This window comes from Parasteatoda tepidariorum, chromosome 2, assembly GCF_982258835.1.
Source record: "Parasteatoda tepidariorum strain Cologne lab strain chromosome 2, Ptep-v5.0, whole genome shotgun sequence".
NCBI lineage: Eukaryota > Metazoa > Arthropoda > Arachnida > Araneae > Theridiidae > Parasteatoda > Parasteatoda tepidariorum.
The window spans coordinates 65,377,138-65,401,452 of NC_141756.1; the positions used below are offsets into that span (position 1 = coordinate 65,377,138).

At 27.2% G+C, this 24,315-nt stretch overlaps 2 protein-coding genes across 8 annotated transcripts in view; one reads left to right on the forward strand and one right to left on the reverse strand.

The window, feature by feature from the left end:
* Gnf1 (germ line transcription factor 1) overlaps window positions 1-8,514 on the reverse strand; it is a 33,968-nt gene extending 25,454 nt beyond the window's left edge. For both annotated transcript variants that reach the window (XM_043039602.3, XM_087157447.1), the window contains exons 1-7: window positions 8,308-8,514; window positions 8,096-8,200; window positions 5,354-5,396; window positions 3,429-3,467; window positions 3,163-3,311; window positions 2,957-3,037; window positions 1,237-1,297 (exon numbers count right to left, since the gene is read on the reverse strand). In XM_043039602.3, the coding sequence (XP_042895536.2) occupies window positions 1,237-1,297; window positions 2,957-3,037; window positions 3,163-3,311; window positions 3,429-3,467; window positions 5,354-5,396; window positions 8,096-8,200; window positions 8,308-8,310 (481 nt within the window). In that variant the 5' untranslated portion in view covers window positions 8,311-8,514. The remainder of the gene's footprint in view (window positions 1-1,236; window positions 1,298-2,956; window positions 3,038-3,162; window positions 3,312-3,428; window positions 3,468-5,353; window positions 5,397-8,095; window positions 8,201-8,307) is intronic.
* A 213-nt stretch (window positions 8,515-8,727) lies between these two features.
* Pask (PAS domain containing serine/threonine kinase) overlaps window positions 8,728-24,315 on the forward strand; it is a 49,919-nt gene continuing 34,331 nt past the window's right edge. The window contains exons 1-2 of one of the 6 annotated variants that reach the window (XM_043039605.3): window positions 8,728-8,966; window positions 14,003-14,068. In XM_043039605.3, the coding sequence (XP_042895539.2) occupies window positions 14,021-14,068 (48 nt within the window). In that variant the 5' untranslated portion in view covers window positions 8,728-8,966; window positions 14,003-14,020. Of the gene's footprint in view, window positions 8,967-14,002; window positions 14,069-19,101; window positions 19,238-22,307; window positions 22,482-24,315 lie in introns of those variants that run through there. The other 5 variants (XM_043039604.3, XM_043039610.3, XM_043039609.3 and 2 more) reach the window with 5 other exon arrangements.

Sequence of the window (24,315 nt, forward strand, 5' to 3'; positions counted from 1 at the left end):
TCTAAATGTTTCCTTTTTTTAATTCAATAGAAATGTATGCATAATTTAATTAATATTTTATACCTTCATAAAATACATAATATAATACACCTTACATAATACACCTTAAAATTGTGCTAAGTTGAATTTCATAAATGATAACGGTATATATTTCTGTGTTATTGTACTTCTAAGTACTGTTAGCTAGTTAGGAAAGTTAGCACACCTCTGAAAAATAGTAAATTGCACTATTTTCATTAAAAATTAGTAATAAAGGAAATTAAACTGAGAACACATTCTTAAATTTTTAAGAAAATGCAAAATAAAGAGGTGGAAAAAATAATAAGATACTTGATTTACAAATTGTTTTTATCATATGTTATACTTTTATATTACAGTACAGAATCCGTTATCCAGAAATCAGAAAACTGAAACAAAATTCAATAAATTTTCCCCCCATTTTCAAAAAAAATAATTTTTTTTCCTCATAGGATTTTTCTTTCTATTTTGAAAGATGTTTACCTAACCATCATTTTGGAAATAATCATTAGTGTATTACTTCATCTTTTTTTTTTCTTTTTAAGATTACTTCCAATTTTTTTTTTAGTTGGGTTTAACAGTAAAATAAAACGTCTTTTTGTATCGATTCAGAAAACTGGAAAAATCAGTTATCCAGGATAGCGATGGTCCCGATCGTTCTGGATAATCGGTTCCCAATGAAGTAACACAAAAATGAAGATCGCATAAGATAGATAGAATTTATTAATCAAATTTTTTAAATGAGCAGCTTATAATTTGAGTTTAAGTTTATGAGGGTAGAAGCAGCTAAACTCCTTAGTAACAGTAAAATAATTTTTCTTCTTACTGTTTAATTTCCAGTTTAAACCAAAAACCTTTGAAAAATAATTAAAATTTTTGAAAAATAACACACAATACTGAACTGCATATTACTTACCTGAAACAAAAATGAATGTTTTAAATACTACGGTATTAATCAAACAATTATAAGCTCCCCCCCAAAAAATTCCAGCTTTAAATTAGAAATTTCTTCAAATAAAAAAAGTTAGAAGTAGAAAGCAGAGAAGAAAAAATAGTTTCGAATAACTTCTTCAAAGTAAAAAAAATATCATTTTATTATTATTTTGTTAATGATATCAGGTAAAGTTTATTTACAGAGACAAATTTCTCATAGATGATTTCATAAAAAATAAATTAATTTTAAGTTTGGAATTTTGAAACGTTTACCGTAAAGTATACCTTTTTTATTGTCTTTTTTGGCAGAAACAGGATCAGGCTTCTTTTTTTCTTGTGAATCTTTCTATAAAGATGAAAAAAAAGGTAAATAAAATAAATATAAATTTTTGCATAAAATACGAATTTAAATAATATCTATGATGATAAAAGGAAAACTATGTTTGTTTGAGTGTGTTTCGCTTATAACTCCAGAACTGCATGCGTTAAGTTCATATAATTTGAACATCAGATACAAGCTCCCTGTTTTTCTAAAAGCATACAAAAATTTCAAGTAAAGTGCTTAATGAAGATGACTGAACTTTAGTTTACTTAATAAAAATTAAACATTTAGAAATTTAATTTAGTGAATAATCTTCTTATAAGCTACATCGAAAAATTTGAATCCCCAGTGCCTGATTTAAAGCATTATCAATCCATGAATTTTAATGGTTTATACATTTAGATAATTGTATTATTCAACTTACCAACAATGCGCTTACTGTCAACAAACTCTTCAGAAGCATAACAAAAAATGTAAAATTTTTTCAAAAAAATGCCACAATAGCAAATGAATTTTATTCTTCTAACAAGAACACATATATAAGAAATACAGTCGACTTTCAATATAATGTCCCTCATGATACAAGCGAAAATGGACGTTTGGATGTGAGGTTGTTATATAGTGAGTACAAAAAAATACTGTATATTTACTTATAGTTAATAAATTTTTTCATAAATTTTAACAAATCAATGTTTTTCTTTAATAAGAATTTGAAAACTAAAAGAAGAATTAGAAAAAATACAATTTTTACATTAATATAAACACATTAAAAGTATCATTTAAAATAATACTGCACGGGTTAAAAATGCATTTAAATAATATGCTGGTTCGAGAATACCATTTTTTCTAAATAACATATGCCAAGATAACTGCGAAGATGAAACATTAAGGATCACAAAGAGATAAGGAAAATACAAGTTTTAAACAAGAATGTGGAGTCGCAGTGGCTCAGGAAAAAGAGCTCTTGCCTTCTAATGAGGTGATCTAGGTTTCAATTCCAGCTATGGCAGGTTGATACGAATTCTGCACCTGGCTTGCACCAATCACAGTGCTGACATAAAACATTAATCAGTGGTAGATGGATCATGGGGCCCTTGCCATCCGGCTAATCGTTCGATGTGTTTGTGGTTTTTCTCACTATGTGACGCGAAAAGTCCTCCACAAAGGCAAATTTTTCTGAATACTTATTCCAGGAGTTCCCTTGTCTTCTGGATTGGGCTTAAAATTATAAGGCTATGGAGTTAGTCAAGAACTCAAAATTGTGTTGACTGTTCAATGACTACTATGAAATAAAAAGAAAAAACAAGAATAGTGTAATTAATAATCTGTTGTTTCCTTTGAAAAGAAAGTTACACAGATTATGAATGACCATAAATCACCACTACTTGGATTTATTTAGAATCATGTTACTCTTTCTCTATCAAAAGGGAATTCAAGGTGTTTAACATTTATTGTGTGGTAACAGCTAACGAAATAATGGTTTAAAAATTTTTTTAGACTGAATTTCATGCCCTACATTGGAATAAACAGTACAGTGCAAATGTTCTCATGCACATTCAAATAGCTTGGCATCTATGGAATAGCAAAGGGGACTTTATGCATGAGTTTTTATAATAGAAGAGTCACTGTAATAGTGGGGTTGTACTGAAGAGCATAGACTCTACTTCTGTGCAATTTGCTTACCTTTATTGGTTTTACATTATTCAACTGCTTGAGGGTTGCTTCAAATTCTTCATCTTCGTGAAGACTAATATCATTTGTTTTCTAAAGATTAATTTAACATTGTTAGTTTAAAAGCTAATATCACTGTAAAATTTATCAATTTAAAGATTATAATCAGAAATTTGAAAAAAATAAAAGAGAAACACTATTCATAAGTTTTTTTTTACCTTTTTAGGAGATTTAGTCTTCTTGTTGGTGGTTGAAACTGATTCAGAACCAAAAAAGTCTGAAGCCGTAACTTCTTTGAATGATGCTTTTGGAGGCTTAGAACTATTTTTACCATTTTCTCTAGCTTTGGGACTTTTATTTTTATTACCTAAGTTAAAAAAAAAAAAAACTATTAAAAGCCTGATTTTTAAAAATGCATTAAGCGTGAAAAAATTAAGTAGAAGACAATATAATTAAAATTATAATGCATTGTAGTAAAACTTACTTGCTTTTTCTTTTTGAGGAATAGGTTCTTCATCTGAGTCTGAAACATACATAAAAATTTTTATTTACAAAATGAAATTAAGGGATTATTTTGAAATTATTTCATTTTTATTAAGGAATTAAGTTGATTTAAAGAAATTGATTTAAATTTTAACTTTAAAGAAATTGTAACTTCATGCTAATACAGTTACATTCACATAGTTATTTTCGATTAATTTGTTACAAATTCATAAGTTAATACTTGTAACAAGTAATTAGTTAAAATAAATAAAACACTTTCTTTTTCTAAACTGCATCATAATTCATATTAAGAATATGATTTTTTACAGCAGAAAAAACATATTAACTAGTAGAGTTAGTAGTTGTACATTTTTTATCGATATAAGGCGTCTTTTAAATGTTAAGAAATGAAATTTGAAAATGTAGTTGATATGTTTTGCACAAAGATAAAAATATTACCATGCCCTTATATGTAAAAACATTTTATTACCCTTTCACAAGATATAAAAACTCTTCTAATCTTTATTTACACCATGTTCATTAAAAAAATTGTAATAGTAAAATATTGCATTTGACCTAACCCTTATAAAAAATATCATTTCAATATATTAAAATAAGTAAACACTATTATTTTTTAAGTGGTTTTAGAGCAATATTTCTTTTCCTTTTGAATTTGAATAAACCATATATAAATTTATTAAACAACAAAGAAAAAAAAATTTTTTTTTTAGCGAATAATTTAAGCACCCATATTTTGAAAATTTTATTAATATGGTAACAACCCTTCTCTGATTTATTTTCTAAGGATACCATAGAACAGTATTCATAATTCCGCAATAACAAGAGACTATTTTCATTATAAATGCTTTTTTGACGTTCACATTCCTTCCTTAATGTGATGACGTTCACATTCCTTCCTTAATGTGATGAAAACCTTTCTTATTATTTTATACACAATGGATTTTTGGTCCAAAATTTACGAACTTTTTATTAATTACAATGGAATTAAACTAATGTGGGCTTCTGTAAGTGTCAAAACAAGATATATCTTGAGTATCCACAATAGCAAGAAACCTTTGTATGGCTAACATCAACAATTATTAAAAAAGATAATCATAACATATCAGGGTTGGAGTTTTTGCCAAGACAATGGCAAAAACCTGGTAAAAACCGGCAAAAACCAAATTATCTAAATTGCTGATTAAATATTATTACAAAATACTGGAAACAAATTTAAATCAATCATAAGAAATAATAATTTTGATACATTACATGAAAAAATTATTTTTAACATATTAATAATTAATATACCTAAGGGTAATAATTTTTAAAAGATTGAAAGTTCTTGATCTCTTTTCATTTTAGAATCCTAAAATAAATGTTTTTTTACAACTAAATATTATTATTTGTATAATACTATTATTTATTATAAAAAATTATTATTTGTACAATAATTAACTACACATGTTGATAGATATTTTATGCTTTAAATTATATTTGTATTAATTTAAAATAAGTTCATTTCACTGGAAAAAAGAGAATAATCACAAATTTTCCAATCAATAATGTTTTAAACTACTAAAATGATACATTATCATTTAATTATGGAATAATAGTTTTGTTAATTTTTTTGTAATTATTTATATTCACAGTATATATTTCAATTTTAGGAATAATTTTGTATCAAAAATGTGTTTTTGTCCTCTCATCTTAAAAAATATAGGTTTTTGCCACTTTGCTTGGCAAAAACCTGTTTTTGCCATGACGGTTTTTACCGGTATTTACCATGGTTTTTTCTACCTGTGGCAAAATCTTGACAACCCTGTAACATATTAAAAAAGAATAATAATGTAGATACAATGAAAATGCACTATAAGGAAATAAAAAAAAAATTCAACAAAAAGAGTTTCAAAACAATACTATTACCTGATTCAATTATTCGCCGCTTTTTAGAATGTTTAGCATTTCCCTGAAAATTCAAACATATATATACGATAATAAATTATTTAGCTTACAGAAATTTTAGTACAAAATTTCTGTATATAGAATTGTATTCATATTGCATAACAAAACTCTATTAATTCAAATTGAAAAATATAAAATCTTTAATGTGAATTTGATTATTTATTTTGTTCTAAAACATGGAATAAACACATGGATTGGTCGGGGTAAAGGGTATATATCTCCCTCAATAATTAGAATTCACTTAAAGTCCCCCAAAATATTTAAAAAAAAAGTAAACAAAATTTGCATACACAATTACTGATTTAAATTCATCAAAGTCAAAAATAAGGAGATAAAATAATGAATCTTTTGCAGATATTTAGCAAACATATGAATTTTTTTTCTTATGTTAGAGAACAATTGTGACTGTGTATTTTAATTTTAACTCCCCTGAAAATTAGAGTCCTGTGTGGCACCCATGATAAGACAGATTAGACTGAGAGATTAGTTTCTTTAAGCTGTTAAAAAACACTGTTTTTCAGAGGATTAGTCAGAGCTTTGTAAGCTTATGCTAGTTTAAAATAAACCAAACATGAATGTGAAGGTACATAAAATAATTATATCTTTGTTACAATCTTTGATTCCCTCTAAAAGCAAGGAATTAAACATAAATCAATGGAGCAAAATAGATTTTTCCCCTTAATGTCTTAATTTATATATTTTAATTATCAAAAATCAATCTCTCATCAAAAGCCAAAGTCTGAAAATTATTTTAAACCATGAAAGTTCATATCTGAAAGAATAACTTGGCTTATTTTTAAAGTTTAAATAATGAAGTAATAAATTTAAGTTAATTTTAAACTTTGTAATTAATTAATTAACGAAGAAACTCTTAAAAACACTGCCTTTTTATTCTATTTTTTCAGAAAAAATTTGCTTTTTAACCATCTGATTTAGTGAAAAGTTCACTTCTGATTTATTCAATTATTGATAATTATTTAACTTTAATTTCATTCCTTCATTTTAGTAAGATTTTTTTACGTTGTCTAGATAAAATTAGCATGATATTCAGCACAAGAGATATTCACATCTATCATTGAAAGTTGGGGTACATTGAAGAATTTTTTAGTGATTTTAAACTTTGCCATTAATTTTTTTTAAAAAAACATTTTTAAATGTTTATTTTCTCATAATTTTTAGTTTAAAATATAAAAAAAACAACAATAGTTTTGTTAATCAATTAATTCTTTTTTTTTTATTTACTTCTTAAGAATAAATTTTATATACAGAGATTGTCTTTTAGCTTACTTTTAATTATTTTTCAAAAACTTCAAATTTTTCGATTACTTTGATACTAAATGTAATTTACTTTGTAAAACATACATGTAAAATAGCATAAGTGAGTAAATTAAAAATTGAGAACCAAATTCAGTTGTAACATAATGTTACATATTTTGATAAATTTTAATGGCTGTAAGTGAGAGGAAGCACTCTGCCCCTTTTAATTCTTAGGGAGAACTCTGAATACAAATATATATAGTGTACCATGGGCAGCAATAATAAAAAATAAAATAGAAGATAAAATAATGGCCACGAAATTAACAACATACCAAGAAGTTTTGAATATTACTCTTTAGAATTATGATCCAAGAGTGTCAAGTTAACTTAAGGTACGTTATACAGCATGTTACCTAAATATAGTGGTCGGACGTAGTGCACTACAAGTAGCAAAACTACTATAATTGTTAATTTTTCTCTGATTTTGTAGATTAGAAATCTCCCAAGTAAATAAACCAATCAAAAAGAAAAATTGAAAACTTGGCAGCTAAATATGGGTACTTCCTTAGGGCGGAATAGAACATAAGAAAAGATCACCATGTCATTATTGATACCAAAGATGCTTAATACTAAGAAGTAGGTAATAGGAAAATACTAATAGAGGCAGCCACGAGTTAACAGGTTTACGTCCCACAGAAACAGACAAGTATCCAAAAAAGTGTCAGCAGTGAAAGCATTGCAAGGAAGAGAGTAAATAAAACAGTATACAATTATAATACATACATACGTTAATATTAAAAGGATATTTCCAAATAGTGATTTATTGCACTAACTACAGCCGTCAAATGCTTGCAAATTCTTTGAAATAAACATGTAGGGATTTGTCGGGGGGTTACAAGTTATACCCTTTGCTTTGATCTCACTTTTGATGTTTTTATTAGTTTCCTGCAGGCTGCTGCAAGGAAGTAGTCAGGACTGGGATATTTCCGTATCGTGATCAATCGCGCCAACTACAATCACCAAAGTGCCAAATGGATTTCAAACTTACACATTTTCTTTAAAATAAAACATGTATATGTTTCCTGGGGATGGCTACAAGTTATAACTTTCACGTTGCTCCCTTTCTGTGATGTTTCTTGGGCTGCTGCCCGGAAGTTGCCAAGACTGGCGATTATTCTGCCGCAAATTACGATACGGAAATCATCCCTGTAAGGAGGGGTTACGAGTTATATCCTTCGAGTTGGTCCCCTTGTGAAATTTGTTTTTTCAGTTTCTAGAGAGCCGCTGCCCGAAAATCGTCAAAGTTTGGCCAATATTTTGACGCTGGTATCGAAACCGAAATGTTACTAACATGAATAAAAAAAAAAAAAAAACTCAATTAAAATTGTGATAAAAAAATTCTATATCTCAAAGCCTTCGACAGGTTAGAGAGTAGGCAATGCTTACTGATGACGAAGGAGAATCTTCAGACTTCTTAGGTCGATCTTTCTTGTTTCCAGTATTTGATGAAGAATCCTTTGGCTTAGAAGAAACTAACCACTTTCTAATATCCTAACAAATAAAATTTGAAATTAACAATAGAAAACAAGAATACCATAAAAAAAAAGATTTGTTTCTCATGTTAATAAAATCTACGACAATTTAATAAAATGTCTCACCATTGCTATAACTTAATTTAAAAACAATTTATAACTAATTAAAAACTTGGGAATTAAAATTAATTAATTACACCTGTCAAACATTATTTTTTAGCTTAAAGAGAACCTAGCGCGCATTTTTGGTTTGTTTACTCATAATGTTGCCATTACGAATACAACTTTAAAATTTTGATACTCAAGTTAAAGATTACCATTTTTTCGGTTTTCGTTTGAAATATATATATATTCTTCAAATATTCGCTTTGAATGAGTTAAAATCATTCGAACCAATAAATCATTTTATTTTTCATATCTTCTTTGTCTTTTTCTAAATTTGTATTAATTTCATTTAATTAAAATCTAATTTAATTGAAGTTTTCATTAAATTATTTTGAATTATTTTCATTAAATTTTTTTTTATTTTTTAAAACTATAACTGCCAGTAGCATTGAATCTGGCAAGAGCCATCGCGGTAAATTTGTCAAGTTTTGAAAATTTGACATTTTTTATTCGTTTCTGTTTCCACAATACCGTTTTGTTGACAGTAAGATTTTTTTGAAGCTAACCTGAGGTTCAGGTAATTCCTCAACAAAAACATTGTAGAATTATTATTTACTTCCCCTAATTTCATTCCTAGATAAAACTATTGTCTTATTATTTTTTTGTTGGTGTACATATTGGTATGTTCAACTACTGTTTTAAACGTTTTAATTGTCTTCTTTTTCCAAAAATTGTGTTGGATTTATATATAATACTTAATTGGTTTTCCTTCGTTTACATTTTTTTTTTTTTGCAAATTAAAAAATTACTATTTCTTATGGTGTGTAAAAATCTCATTTCTGTAAATCGAATTGTTCAGAGAAATCCAATTTTTTACATCCAAAATTTTTTCATCTTAAAGAGGTTTTCTGTATTTATATTAATATATAAATCTAAAGATACTCAGAAATTGAATTTTTGTTTCCTAAATGTATCATGACATAAACAATACTTTACAACTTCACAGGGTGGCCACAATGATCAGGTGAAAATCAGGTAATTTAATTAAGATAACCTCATGACTGGGCAAGTAATTAGGTTGAGTTTTGATATACCTAAATGTCCAATATTTTTTTTCTAAAATTGGTCTTGTAATTTTTTTTTTTTTTTTAGGTAAATTATTTATATTTAACTTTAGCAAGTAAAATATGTTATTTTGCATATTTTATGACTAGGAATAAGATATATTTGAAAAAAATAAAATTTATGCCCCCAGTCACAAAATTCAAGGAGAACTTGTTTTGTTATTTTATATTAGTAACATAGATGTTTGTTATTATTAAAAGTACCTTGCTAAAAGATATTAGTGCAAGAGAGTTTTGTCGCATATAGCTCCACAAAAAATCTGCCACAGGGCCACCCGACATCTAGATTTTTTCTGCTAACTAGCTCTGAAAATGCTGTAACACTAGAAAAACAGCTGTAGCCGTTTTGGCCCCTCTCATTTTTTATTGCTCTGTAATTAAAAATAAAAATGACTTACTGAAAGTATTAAGCATTTCTGATGTTTTATAATATGATCCAATTTAAGTGCCCATTTTCTAATTCATGTGTTAGCCATATAGGAATGTATAATAGAAAACCTTATAACTAGAATGAAGGTAAGGGTCAGTGGCCCCTTGAGTAATTTGGTTGGTACACTTTAATCGATATAAGGTTTCCCAGTTTCATTGAAGAAAAAAAAAGAATGTTGAAAAGAGTATTTCAACATATCTTCAATTATTACTTATAGAGAAAAGAAAACGAAATTATCTATAATTATTAAGTAAATAATCAGGGGTCTGTCCAGGCCGAATTTACTACCGTTTAGCGGTACCTTCACAAATTCAACTTTAGAAAAAACGGTAGTTTCACAAAATACTTTTTCTTAAAATTATATTTTTGCATCCCTTAAGAAACGATAAATTCATATTTTTACCATATTTTTGTGTTGATTTTTTAATATAATTTTTAATTTTTCACAAATTAATTCTAAAATTTCACAAAATAGGTACCTCTCAGAAAAACCTAGACAGACCCCTGATAATTGAAAAATCAATGTTCTGTTTAATCAAATTTGTTATTCAAATCGAATAAGATACTATTGAATTATCGAGTCTTTAATGTATTTCTTTTTGAATTAATTATGATTATAATTGGTTATATAATTGTTATACACAAAAAAATCTGGGAAGGGTGAGACTGGCCCCTTCAGACTTTCTAGGTGTACAGCCATGTTCAATTTTTCTAGTGTTATCCTTACTAAGCTTAATAGAATTTCACTCTATGATTGTTGCATGATATTGAGAAATCTTACTATTTGTTCTCAATCTAAGGATACTTTCATAATGGTACCTGTTGATGTTTATTACCATCGTCAAAGAGTATTTATGCTTGGAAATTTTTTTTTAAAAAAAATGTAATAGTTCCCCAGAGCTCATTCTAGACAGAAAAAAGGGCAGGGTGCAAAAGTTTAAAAAAAGGGCATTATTATTCTAAAAAGGCAATAATTTCGTTCTATGGGATTTACATGTTCTATTAAAAAACATTGTCAATTAGTAAAATAATTTTTTTTTTAACTTTACTAAAAGTAGCAAAGCAATCATATTAATTACTAATTTTTATTAATAAATTAACATATATATCGAGTTAATGAGCTAATTATCTTAGTAATTTATTTAAAATGCATGCATATACTAAAAAAATAATAAATGTATGTTTTTAAGTGTCAGTAGTTATGATTTAATGATAGTGGAAGTAACTGCAAACTTTCAATTAGATAAGTGCAATAAGGGGGTGTGCTGGCTATTTTTCCTTTCCCATATAAATCAATGTATTGACAGCAACGACAAACTAAATAAAAAGCGTTGAAAAGTTTAAGAAATCCATTGTAGAGTTTGGTGGGAAATAAAGAAGGGTTGAGGAAAGAAAGGGTATGGACTATTACATCAGGGCACTAATTTACTTCAGGGGCAACAGGGTGGATTCTTTTGACTAAAAGGGCAGCAGGGTGCTGCGCCCTGTTTACCCTGCCTAGAATGAGCTCTGAGTTCCCTTAGAGGTGGTTATGAGTTATACCCTTTAAGTTGGTCTCCTGATTTGATGTTTTATAGTTCTTCACATGCCACTGCCAGATTGTCACCAAATTTTGGTGCAAGTACTGATGCGGAAATCTTTCTCTCAATCTATGAAACCAGTGCAAGAGGCAGAATGATTAATGTTTTTGAGCCTTTTTTCCTTCAAAAGAAAGTCCCTTTTAAAAATAATATAAGTGAAATGTAAATCTTCCATGATAAATAAATAAATGCAATTCGTAATAAACTAAAATTTAATTAATTGTTCAGAAACAATCTTTTCCGAAGATGATTAAAAGCAGTTCTTGGCAAGCTCTCTTTTACTTGGTCCAAATACAAGAAATTCTCAATCAATTTGCAAAAATTTATGTGACACACCTGATAGCAAAAACCTTCGAGCATAACAGCGGGCACTGCAAATTTTCCCAGCATCCACTAGTTATTTTTCTTTAAATGATACAACGAATGGATAAAGAACCGAGAAAAATTAATGATAAACAAAATTTTTTTTTTTATCTTCATTTATGAAAAGTAAGAAATATATTTTTTAAAAAATGCCGGAAAAAGACAATGTTTATTTTTCAGGTTATTGTTTGTACCTGTAATGGTATGATAATGAATTTTTCTTGAAAATTTTTTAAATAGACACTAATTTTGTTAACGCAAATTACCAAATTTCTTCTTTTAAAATGAAAATGTTTTATTTTAATATTATCAGAGTTAAACCTTTTATTAATTACTTTAATAGCGTAATATGAACGTCTGTTTTTTCTTCCTTTTGGCAAAGCTAAAGTATGATGTATAAAATTGAAATTTAAGCAACATTTAGTTTTTTTGTATAACTTTATTATGTTTAATATTTACAATTTTTGCTATATATGTGTTAGATTAGGGTTAATCTTTACTTTATTAAACTGTGCCCGACAAATTTGAATTTTTGATGATAGTGTTGCTGATTGACCCTGCAAAGGTCGTGACTGGTTGGCATGTATGCTATCAATTGCCCAATGTCTGATTTGAAAGTCTTTTTTTTTTTTCATATGAACATATCACATTCACTATACTGATTATGATAATAACACTTCATTAAGAATAGAATGAAATAAGTCTAATTGAAAACTGGATAGTATGCAACCATGCTTCCAAAAGAACAAACCTAAAAAGAAAAGAATGGAAGTAAAAAAATGAGAAAGTTTTTTAAAAACAGATTTTTTTAAAAAACTTGTTATTTACTTAATTTATTTTTTTAAAAATAAATTGTAATGATCAAAAGACAATTTTAGAAACAAAATCATAGTGAAACTAGTGCAATTTATTAAGACAAAAATTTCAAATGTTTTAATTGCTAAAATTGTTTAACAATAAAAATTTAAAAAATAAGTTTTATCTTTTCAATTTTTTTTTCATTTTAATGAATAAACAGTAAAAGAAAGTTTAAAAAATGAATTAAAGACCTTTTAAACTAAATAAAGTTCTTTTTCAAAAAAAAAAAAAAATCAAAATATTCAAAAATTACAAAATTTTAAACAAATTAACTAATTGTTCTTTAAAAACTGAAACAAAATGTAAAGGGAAAAACAGCCTCCATGAGGAAAGAGCAGAAGATAGATTCTCTTTTCGTCTATCTCTTAGTACCCACATTTATAATTGCTTCATCTATTAATAGACAAAACATTAAGACATTCAAAACAAGAAAGTAGTTATAGTTGAACCTATCTCAAAAACCTGTATCACGAGAAATGGTTATTCACAAATTTTCTTGAGAGGAAAAATTATGTGCCCTTAATACTAAGCATACCAACACTTTACAATGCAATGCAATACATTGTCATATCTAGGATAATTTCAGACATTCTGTAAGCAGAATCTCTGATTTTATTCTCTTCATGGTTTTCATTCGAGAAAATAATGGTTTAATGATCCTGAGGCACTAGTGGCACCGAGACACTTAATGATTTTATTTCTCCTTCATTTTTTGTTTTTGTGCTAGACTTGCTAGTTCATACCACCATTTGATTTTAATAACTTGAATACTTCATGTTTCATACTTGATAATATAAAACTTCATTTGTTTCACAAAAATATGAAGATGGTAATACAAGTTGACATGTTTTGAGCGCTCAAAAATAAGCGTCCATTCTCAAAATTCACCAGACATGAACGAGGAAAACAAAAGAAATTTAAAACAGAGACTATTCAATGTTTCAGATGCTCTTTGTTTACCTCATTCGTGTCTGGTGAATCTTGAAAATATATTTTTGAGGCCCCTATTTTTGAGGGCTCAAAACATATTGGCTTCTGTTAATATCATAATATTTCTTTAAAGAAAACTATTTTTTTGTATCATCGAATCTATCTTTCCTCTTTAGTTTCTTGGGATTATTCAATTAACTTCATTTTTTAGTTTTCTCCCTCTTCTTGTGGCCACTGAACACTTTAATTTAATCAGATATTCATGTCTTCACATTTTCCTAGATGTTTAGGCTCTTTTACCCCAGATTTTTTGAATCAAGCACTTGGTAAAGCCTTGAAGAATTTGTGCAGCATTCACACATTGAAAATTAATTTTTAATAAAATATTTTTGTCTGTATACTGTAATGAATGTAAGCTGATTATTTTGTAGATATTTCATGTTTCAAAGATGAATGGAAGCAGCTTTACAGTAAACACTTCCCATAGAACTCCATTTGTAAGTATATTATTTCACTTTTAAAATTAGTTTAACTTTTTACTCTTAACTTAAATAATAATGTACTTACTTTCTTAAATATGTTTGAAACTATATTTATTTTAATAATCTATAAATGTAATTTGAATGATTGAATTTATTTTATATATTTCGAATTATAGTAGTAAGTAGTATTAAGCTAGTCTTTGGTTTTGCTTAGTTTTTAAATCATAGGAAGTTATTTTATTTGACGATTTAAATTTTTGCCAACCTTTTTTTATAACTGTTCATATACTTTAAAAGAACTTATAGCACCTTTTTCAAATACTTAAAATGTCTGTGTGACTAAATGGACCATTAAGTAAATAAATTTTTTTTTTATTTGTTGAAATTATCTTTAAAAAAAATCATATTGCAGATTTACAGCTCATTCTGAAGTAAATTGATTCGGTATTATCGTCGTAAGTAATGACGGCCAATAAATGGATTTACAATGTGCTTGAAATGGTTAAAAATGTGATTATTCCAGCTAAATACGTAGGTTCCGTAGTTATTTTTAATTAAGAGAAGAAACAAGCGGAAGGAGAAAATCGGTGGCAAAAAAGAAAGGAAAAGGAAAAACTTTCTCCTGCGGAAAAAAAGTTTTTTTGATCAAGTTGATAGCATATCTTAAATAGAAGAAAATATCAATATTCTGTCCTCCAATTAAAACAATCCCCCTAATATTTGTTTTTAAATAAAGGCAGATCCTCAAAAAAAAAAAAAAAAAAAAAACAAATTTTTAGATTATATAAATCAATGCTTTCCAACTGGCGCTCCGGGGACCGCATCCGGCCAGCGAAGCCTTTTTTTGTGCCCCGCGAACTAAAATATATTAGTTGTCTTGTCATTTTTTTGCTGACAATTTTCGTAAAAAATCTATATGCGTTTAAAATACTTTTCTCGTTAATAAAAACCCAATTTCTTCGTTTCTGTGAAATTTATCATACCAACGGTGCAAAAAAAATTCTCAGGTTTTGCATCCAAGAAAATATTTATTCAAATACAAAAATAATCGTGTATGTTGCTCATTTTTATTTCATTTTTTTGTATTTTGTGAATATAATTTAGCATGTGTGTATCAGAAATTTTCTCGAAGAAATTCTCCGATTTAACTTTTTAAAACCACTCATTTTGGACGAGAATATTCTCACACACATTTGTAAATTTAAAATTTAAATATCTATTCTCTGGTGGTTGCAGCAGACAAACCTCAATTTTGTCATGGAACATTTTGTGTGCTACTATGTAAGTTTTAATACCAACCTTTTTAAAGTTTTATATCTTAACAATTAGATATCTGTTGCACATTAATTGTTTAATACATGGGTGCAATTTGTACAACTTGGTAAAAATCTGACAGTAATATTTAATTATCCTTCAAAGACCTCAAAGAGATATTTCTTCAATTCTTAAAAGAGTCCTACATAAAATTTTGATGAAGTTGCGACCCGCCATTTGATTTGTGTTTTTAATTGTGGCCCCCGGCCTCACGTAAGTTGGAAACCCCTGATATAAATAAATTCCTTCTGAAAAGACCGAAACTTTCAAATTTAATTGCGACCAGAGAAATCGGTTGCGTTAATGAGTTGGCCGCGAAGAAATCGGAAATACTTTGTTGGTGGTACAATGTTAGAATTAGTCGATTGGAGCATAGCGCGCTTTTAACGAGATATCCCGGTTTTAGCAAAACGAGCTATATTTTCGTTGAATCATAAATTTTCGACTAAATTTTATCCTACCAGCTCAGTTAATTCCTTCTTAAAAATATTTACCTTTTGATATTTTTCGGATCGACGAAATCCTTTTTAATGTTGACGATGTTTTTTGTACCATGAGTCTAATTCGAAGAACAAGAGCATAACAAAGAGGCAGTTAAAAACAAATCAATTAACTTATTTTATACTGTATAGAAATAAAAAATGAATTGAGTAAGTACTGCATTAGTACTACGTGATACTTTTATGATTTTTTTCACAATCTCTTTCTTTTAAACAGCTAGTTTTCTCTTTTATTTATTTTTTATTTATTTATTTTACGGTTGTAATTAGAAAATATTGCGGTTCCTTCAAGCTTGTTACAAGCGAAATCGCTACCCCTACAATAATGAAAGAGACACTTTCAGTTTTTGAAATTTTTTTGAATTTCTCAAGAAATATTTAAAGGTTATTTTTGTAACTTTAGAGATGTTAAGTTCGTGCGATTTTTCATGCTTAGCAATAAAATTTAAATCTTTCAACGGTTTGGAAGACCTACAATAAATTACGAAAGGAAACAAGTATATTTGAACACTCTTTGCCAGAAAATCAAGTAAAAAACTTGCATCGATTATTTTAGTTATTTTTAATGCCTGCATAAAGTTTTGCAAACCTAGAGTAAATATTTATGGACTATGTGTATGGACATTAAATGATTTTTTTTGCTTTTTGCCTTACGTTTTTTTTTTTTTTTTTTTTTTTTTTTTTTTTTTTTTTTTTTTTACTATAACTGATATTTAATGGAATTAAACAAAATTTAAAATGAATTACAAAATTGTTGATTTGAAATTTAAAAGAAGAATTCGTTAATTACTGCAAAAGATATGAGTATTTAAATTAGTTATTTTATGCTGCGCATATGCATAAAAAAAATTTAAAAAGTTTTTTCATAATTTTGTAGGTCTCTCAAACCTCTAAAAGCTTTAAATTTTTTGCTAAGTATGAAAATTCGCATTAAATAAACATCTCTGAATTTACAAAATAATTTTTTAAAATATTTCTTGAGAAATTTAAGAAATGAAAAAAAAATGAAAGTGTTTCTTCCATGATATATAATATTTTTATTTATTTTGCTTCATAAATTTCGTTTAATTTACATAATCGTAGATGCAATCCTGGAAGTCTTAACGCCCCCCAATATATTAAATCAGCGGTTCCCAAATGTTTTTCGAAACCTCAAACATTTTTCTACAGAACCTAGACTTTGCACATAATAAAGTATAGGTATAAAAACATTTGCGAGCATAATAACCATTTAAAAGTACATTGTTTAGAAAATAGTTATCGATAGGCGGAATGTAATTTTTTTTTTCATAGTTAAGTTCATTAGTATTGTTAAATTATGTTTTATATCTGACAGTTGATTTCGCACTCCTGGAGCTGTATCCAATTTAATTTTAAATTTGTTTTTGGTGTAAATACATTAAGATGAAAATGAAACAAATAAGCTAAATTATGGTTTTCATTAAACTGGAAGTTAAAACAACTGCTATAGATGTTGAAGTAGTTACTAAGAAAAAAAATTTCTCTATTAATGAATTTAGTTATTTTATTTTGATTTCAAAAGCGTGATGAGAAATACTAATGCAATTTTTCATAAATGCAGGTCTATTTCACATTTTATTCAAGATAAAATTAAAAAAAACCTTTTTTTTTTCCATTGGCATTTTACTTTAATTTTATAAAGAGAACCGAAATATTAAATAAATAATCGATTATTAATTTCATCTAATTATAAATTTAGGTTTTCAAAAATCATTACTATGAGGTAAAAGCAAGTCCTTACTCTCAGAAATCTTTTTCCCTTTCATGGAACCTTAGGGTTCCGTGGAACACCTTTTGGGAACCTATGTAATAAATGGTAGTGCAGCAGAAGCAAACTTAACTACCTTATCTTATTTAATTTAACCAGCATTCAATGATTGTATTTTATATTTATTTAAATTGTTTTTATGAAGTGTTAATTAAAATTATAACAAATTAAATTAATTAAATAAAAAAAATGGTAAAGCATATAAGATTCTATTGCTTGAATTATTGAGAAAGCATGTTTCGACAAAAACGGGAGAATTAAGCAAGTATGATAATTCACCTGGAAATGTGGGGTTAATATTTCTCGGAGCACTAACTTATTATTGAAAGTATTTATCACACTTTAATTTTTTTATGTTAATATTCTCTGGTCAATGCATTGTCATTCAACACTAATTAAAAACTACAAAATACAGAGTGAAAAAAAAAAAGATCTTATGCAACAGAAAATAAATTCATGGTTCAAAAATTAATCATCGCTGTATTTTCTGTTGCACTGGTTTTAGTTCTATCCGTGCCAAAATAATGTTCCACAAGTTATATTTAACGGATTGTGGTGCAAATTGTTGAAAATAGGAAGCCACAAACGAAAAACGTTAAATTGACAATTTCATCCATTTGTGAATTCCATTATCGTTTTTATTTATGTAACCTTAAACTTAGTATTTCAGCTAAATTTTTTAGTTGTGCTTACTCGAAAAAAAAATTTCCCCCTTCTTTTTCTAAATTTACAGTATAGTATAGTCTAAATTTATAGTCTTCTCAGAGAAAAGTATACACTGCCCTGAGCTTTTCTAAAAATTGTAACTTCTTTGCACTTTCTGGTAGCTTTAGCGTTTAAAATGATGTATTAAAAAAAAATTCGAAATTTAAATTTTTAGAAGTATTGCTGATATTAATTCAGAGTATGGGAAAGGAGTACATTGCAACACATAAGAATCTTCCAACTTCGGTGGTGTTTTTCAAGGAAACCATATTTTTTTTACTTAGCTCTAACGAAATATATAAGCTTGATTGAAGAACAAAATACTTAAATAAAAATATACTGTCACATATGTTATCCTTGTATTCTTATTTGTATTGAAAGCGATTAGTAGTATTATAACGTATTTATGAAAAAAATAACGCCATAAAATACGCTAGTATGTTATAAATCTTGCCATTATTTGTGCTGATAATGACAAATAGTATTGTAACGTATTTATAAAATTTAAAAATCGGTATATTCCAATAATATACGGGTAGAGTTTGACTGTTCTTACTTTTTGCTAAGGGTCAACTATAAAAAATAAATAAAGAAGGAAAGAAAGAATAAGGAATTCTTCGAAATCTTCCCGCTCTGTTGTAAACCGGTGAATACAGAAGGGAAACAATGAATGCTTTTGTTAAAGATACCCCGTAGAAATAGCGGGGTTGGAGCTATCTCTTGCCCTTTTCTGATCACGTGATCAATATGCTTGATTCAAAAGCATAGTGTTTGTTTAGAAAGAAAGCGAACTTATGATTTTTTAAGCATTCGTGAAATTTAGTTGATTAAAAAACTTTCTTTAATTGAGTAGTTGGTTTGAGTTATTTACAATGGGTAAGTAAATTTATTTGAACGTAATTATTTTAAAAGGGTAAATATTTATAAATTGATAAAAAGTGAAAAACACGTGTTCTACACGTGACTGTTACAAATAGTAAATATTTAGTATCTTGTAATCTTCACTGCGTTTAACAGTATTTGTTTTTTGAGTATTGACTTAATGATTTCGTTTGTTCTAAATAAAGGGGAAATGACTATATTTTATTGTTTGACAGAGTAAAATAAATTCTGTTATGTTACCATCAAGATGTTCGAACATTGATTACTTTATTTTTTAGCATTTCTTAATTAATAATGTTGGGATTATTGTATTGTTAAATTCAATTAAATGTATATGGATTGAATTTTGAAAAAAATATTTGACGACCTGCAATAACGTTTGTAACTTTTTTATTTTGGTGAATTTTAATAGCCTAGTTAGTTTTTTAAATTAATGAGGGGATCTTTTTTAATTCAACTTAATAAATGCATAAGTAAGTAACAAGTGCAAGAAGTTGAATTACTAATTTGAAATACCGATTTTTGTATGACGTATTAAAATTTAAATTAGTTGTTTTTGTGAATTTAATATTCTGTTTTTAATCAATTTTATTATTATTACGAATTAAAGGCATATTTTAGATCTCTTTTTTGTATGCATATTTATTCATTGGATAGAGACCTTGATTTTTTTTTTTTTTTTTTTTGATTAAAAGGGAATAATTCGAATTAATTAGTTAAATTTACAGTTTACTCTTAGAATATTTGTTGTTTTCACAAGCTTATTTTTTAACTTGTAATATTCATAATATTATTGATTTTAAAATTAACGAATTCGAATTGAAATATTTTTTTTAATATTTTATTTTATCTTCATTACATATTGTAGAAATATGAAAGGGTAAATTTCAGGAATTTTGTATTGCGCATTAAAGACTTTTTGCTCTGAATTTTAATAGCGTAGTTAGTTTTTTTTTTTTTTTAAATTAACGAAGACATCTTTTTGGATGATTTTAAATTTTAGTTCAACTTAGCGTATGAATATTTATAGCTTCGTAATTAAGAAATATATGCATAAGATTCATAGTTGCCGACTCTACTGGATTTTCCAGTAAACTAGATTTTGCCAGTTTCTCCTCTTCTACTGGTTGAATAAAAAATTTTGTACATTTTAGAAAATTCCCTTAAATTAAGTAAGTTTTCAAAAAAAAAAAAAAAAATCCCTGTTGAAATAGAATTTTGTGAAAGATTGCTTCTTGAATATTTGAATAAGTTACTAATACATAATACCTCATATATAATCTGTTTGCTGTTTATTTATTTATTTATTATTCTTAAATGTTGAGTTTATTTTTAGTCAGTACTCTGTTTTTAAATTAATTAAAAATCTTTTAACTACCTTTTATGAATCAAATGCCTATTAATATTCAAAATTATGAGTAAACATAAACATTGCAGAACTTGTTTTTATTTTATTTTTTTAAATTTTTGTTTATTATTATAATCACGAATTTGAGTTATTGAATTTATTGTTGATAGTGCATAGCATTGCACAGTTCAATCGTTAAATTTTTGCTTTTCATGTAATTAAGTTTAACTAATGAAATAGGCATACAAATAACGCTGACGAATGACGATTTTTTTTAATTTTAGATTCAAAAACTTCAAAACACTATTTACCTAACACTAACACTATTTATTATTTATTACTTCTTTGATATAATGGTAATAAATTTTGCTTGCACCATTTAGGTAGCAATTGAAACTCGTATTGGCATCTGACGCAGAGCTTCAGTTGAAATTTGAGCATTTTTAACTAGTTTTAAAAACGGTTGAAACATCATTTTTTGCTTATATCTGCCAGAAACTTTTATCCATCATGAAGATATATTTAAAGTTCGAGTATGAGTAGAAAATAGTTGAAATTTCAAATTACGATAAATTTCAATGACTGATAAATTCACCTTGTAGTGGTCGGAAAACTATAAAAATTTGTATTTTCGTCAGATCTAGAACACTAGTGAAGATTCAGGTTATTTGTTAGTCAGGATTTTAGTTGTTTATTAACCGAAAGTAGTATTTCTGTTAACGAAAAATTATGTTTGTAGTGGTCAGAAAACAATTGAAATCAGCGCATAGTTTAAAAAGAGGTTTGATTGAGTTGTCTTGCTTGTTAGAAATAGGTCAAAATTTTGTATCAATAAAAAAACAATAGGAGTTAAAAAAAAATGCAACAGCATTTTATTATTTCAATTTCGAATTCGGACGAATTCATTTCAGATTTAAAGTATAAAAATTAAACATTAAACTGCGAAGGGATTAAGTAATTAAAAATATTTTAAGTTTTTATATGCGTTAATCTTTACTGTCATGGAACAATTTTATCGCGACAAAAAAATGTTTTTTTTTTTTTAATTAATAAAAAAAACGGTATTTTTGTATACATACAGAATTTTTTTTTTCTATTCAGTGTAGGATTTAAAAAAATGCGTATTTTCTGTTTTCTTAGTTTTATGCGTGGCACATTAAACCGGGATAAAATAATGAGTATATTTTCGTTTTATTTCACAATCATTCATAATTCAAGCGTCTTTTTATGTTGGTTTTGATCCATTTACTTTTTTTTGTTTTACTCTCTAAAGAAAGTATTTTTAAAATTTTTGGTAGTATATATATATGTAGTTTTTTTAACTTCAAGCTACGGAAAGTTTAAGAACGCTAATTTTACCTGATTGTTAAATTAAAATAAAAATACATTTATCGATATAGAATTCTAATCATAATAAAATTTTGTTTGTCCGCATTTAATCAATTCTATTTTCTAAAAACATTCTTGAAAAAGTTTGTTTTAAGACTTTAATTTTTTATTTATTTCCTTTTCGCGACATTGAACCCGGTATTCGGAGAAAATATCTCAAATAGTAATGTTATTTTCAGATTATTTATTGTAGTCGGTTTTTCTCAGAAAAGGTTTCCATGGTAAATACTATTGTCTTAATGCGTCTTTTTAGAATTCGTTTCTATTGAACTCCCCTCTTCGTTCTTGCGTGGAGAATTTTCAGTATGGGTGTAGTTTTATTGATCGCGTTTTTAAGCCTAACTTCATCGCCATAACGTAAGCGTAGTTTTCCCCCTGCCTCGTGTTTTTCCTGCTTTGCTTAGAGTCGTGCCGTTGAATCAACTTCCAGGTGTTCAATATGGAATGTTGTATTCAAAAGAGGAATTAAGGAATCGTTACATTTGTTGGTACATTTTAAAGGTTTGTTCTTTGTTTTAAAATTCAGTGTTTTTGTTCTTCGTTTCCCGTTCCTACTAAGTTATGTAAAGTTATTCTGAGTGCTTTTTTTGTCACCATTATTATTTATTTTCGAAACTCCGAATTTTTACCACTTACAAATTCTATAGTGTATTGAAGAATTAAGGAATTGTCAAATTCGTTGTTATAACGATAAAGGTTTGTTCCATATTATAGAAAAATTATCAACTTTGTTTTTATTGTTCTTTGTTTCCCCGTACTTATTTATGTAAAGTCGTTCTGAAGTGCGATTGTGTCAGCTGCTTTATTAAAATTTCTTTGAGTTACAAATTTTATAATTTATGAAAGTGTTTCTTTTTTCTTTTTTTTTTTAAATACTAAGCGTTTATTTACTCTTTTTAAATCAATGAAACAGAAAGAAAAAAAAAACAATGATTTTATTTACATATGTTAAATACGAGTACCTACATGTGAAAATTTGAAAAGAAGGGGGGGGGTTCATAAAACAGCTAAAAAATGACATGCAATTATTAAAAAGTGTGTTCTTGATTATATTTAAAAAGTAAAACATCATTTTGTACCAAAAAAATATATATTACGGAATTTTAGATGGAACCTTGTTTTTTTTTTAATAAGGAATTTCATAGACAAAGTTTTGAATGTTTATGATATTTTATTTTTTAATACAGCATTGTAATGCAGTGTTTAAAACATTTCAATCTGTTTGAAAATGTGATTGGGTTAAAGTTTACAAATGTAAAAAAATGTTGCTGTTTCAAGTGGACTAGGTCTGTAAAATGCATTCAAAAGTTTCTGATCACTAAAAAAATAATTTTTGTATATTACTTCTCCTTCAAGTTATTTTTCCTTTGATTCTTTATACTTTTTCAATTTTTTATTAGTGTTAGTCGTAATTGCTTCTAGTGGTAATAGATTGCACATTAGAATTTAGTGAGCATCATAACACATTTTTTGTTTGCATGATTAGATCTTACATGGAAGGTATCCACTGTTCTGTTTTCCCAATCATAATGATTTTTTTATATATATAAATACTTTCTAGCCTAAGACAATGATTATGGGTTGGTGGGGGTGGGTGTATGTACTCCTCAATAATTAAAAATATCTTAGTCACCCTCAATCTTTCTGACAAATAAAGAAAATTTTCAGTAATCATCATCCAATGTTTCCATTTTAAATTTTGATCCTTCAGAATTCATAAATTTGTGGAGGCAAGATTCGTGTGGAAGGAGATTTTTTACATTAAAAGTATTTTGTCACTCCAAATAATTTTAACAAGTTGATTAAAGAGTCAGTATGTTTAACTAAATTTTGTCACATATTTATAATTTTTATGTTCTATTAAATTTTAATAGCTGTAAATTTTTTTACTTGAATACACATTGCTTTAAAGTTACCATACCATATTGTTGCTGTGAGTCCTCTTATTTTTCGGAGTACCTCATTTTTAAGCTGCGGTGGCTCAGAGGATAGAACGTTCGCCTCCCAATGTGGTGGTTTATGTTCAGATCCCAGTTGTGGCTGGCTAACATGAATTCTGCTCCCGGCTCGCACCAATCACAGTACAGACGTAAAATATCCTCAGTGGTTGATAGATCATGTGTTAGAATTCCATTGCTGTTGAATTAATGGTGGGTGGTTTTTGAGGTTTTCCTCTCCATATAACGCAATTGTGGGTTAGTTCCATCCGAAAGTTCAACACGAAGGCTTGTTTGTTCCAGTGCTTGATCAAGAAGTTCCATTGTCTAAGTTGGGTTCAAAATTACAAGGATCAATGATAGTTGATTGAAGACTGATGATGATGATTCAGATTCTG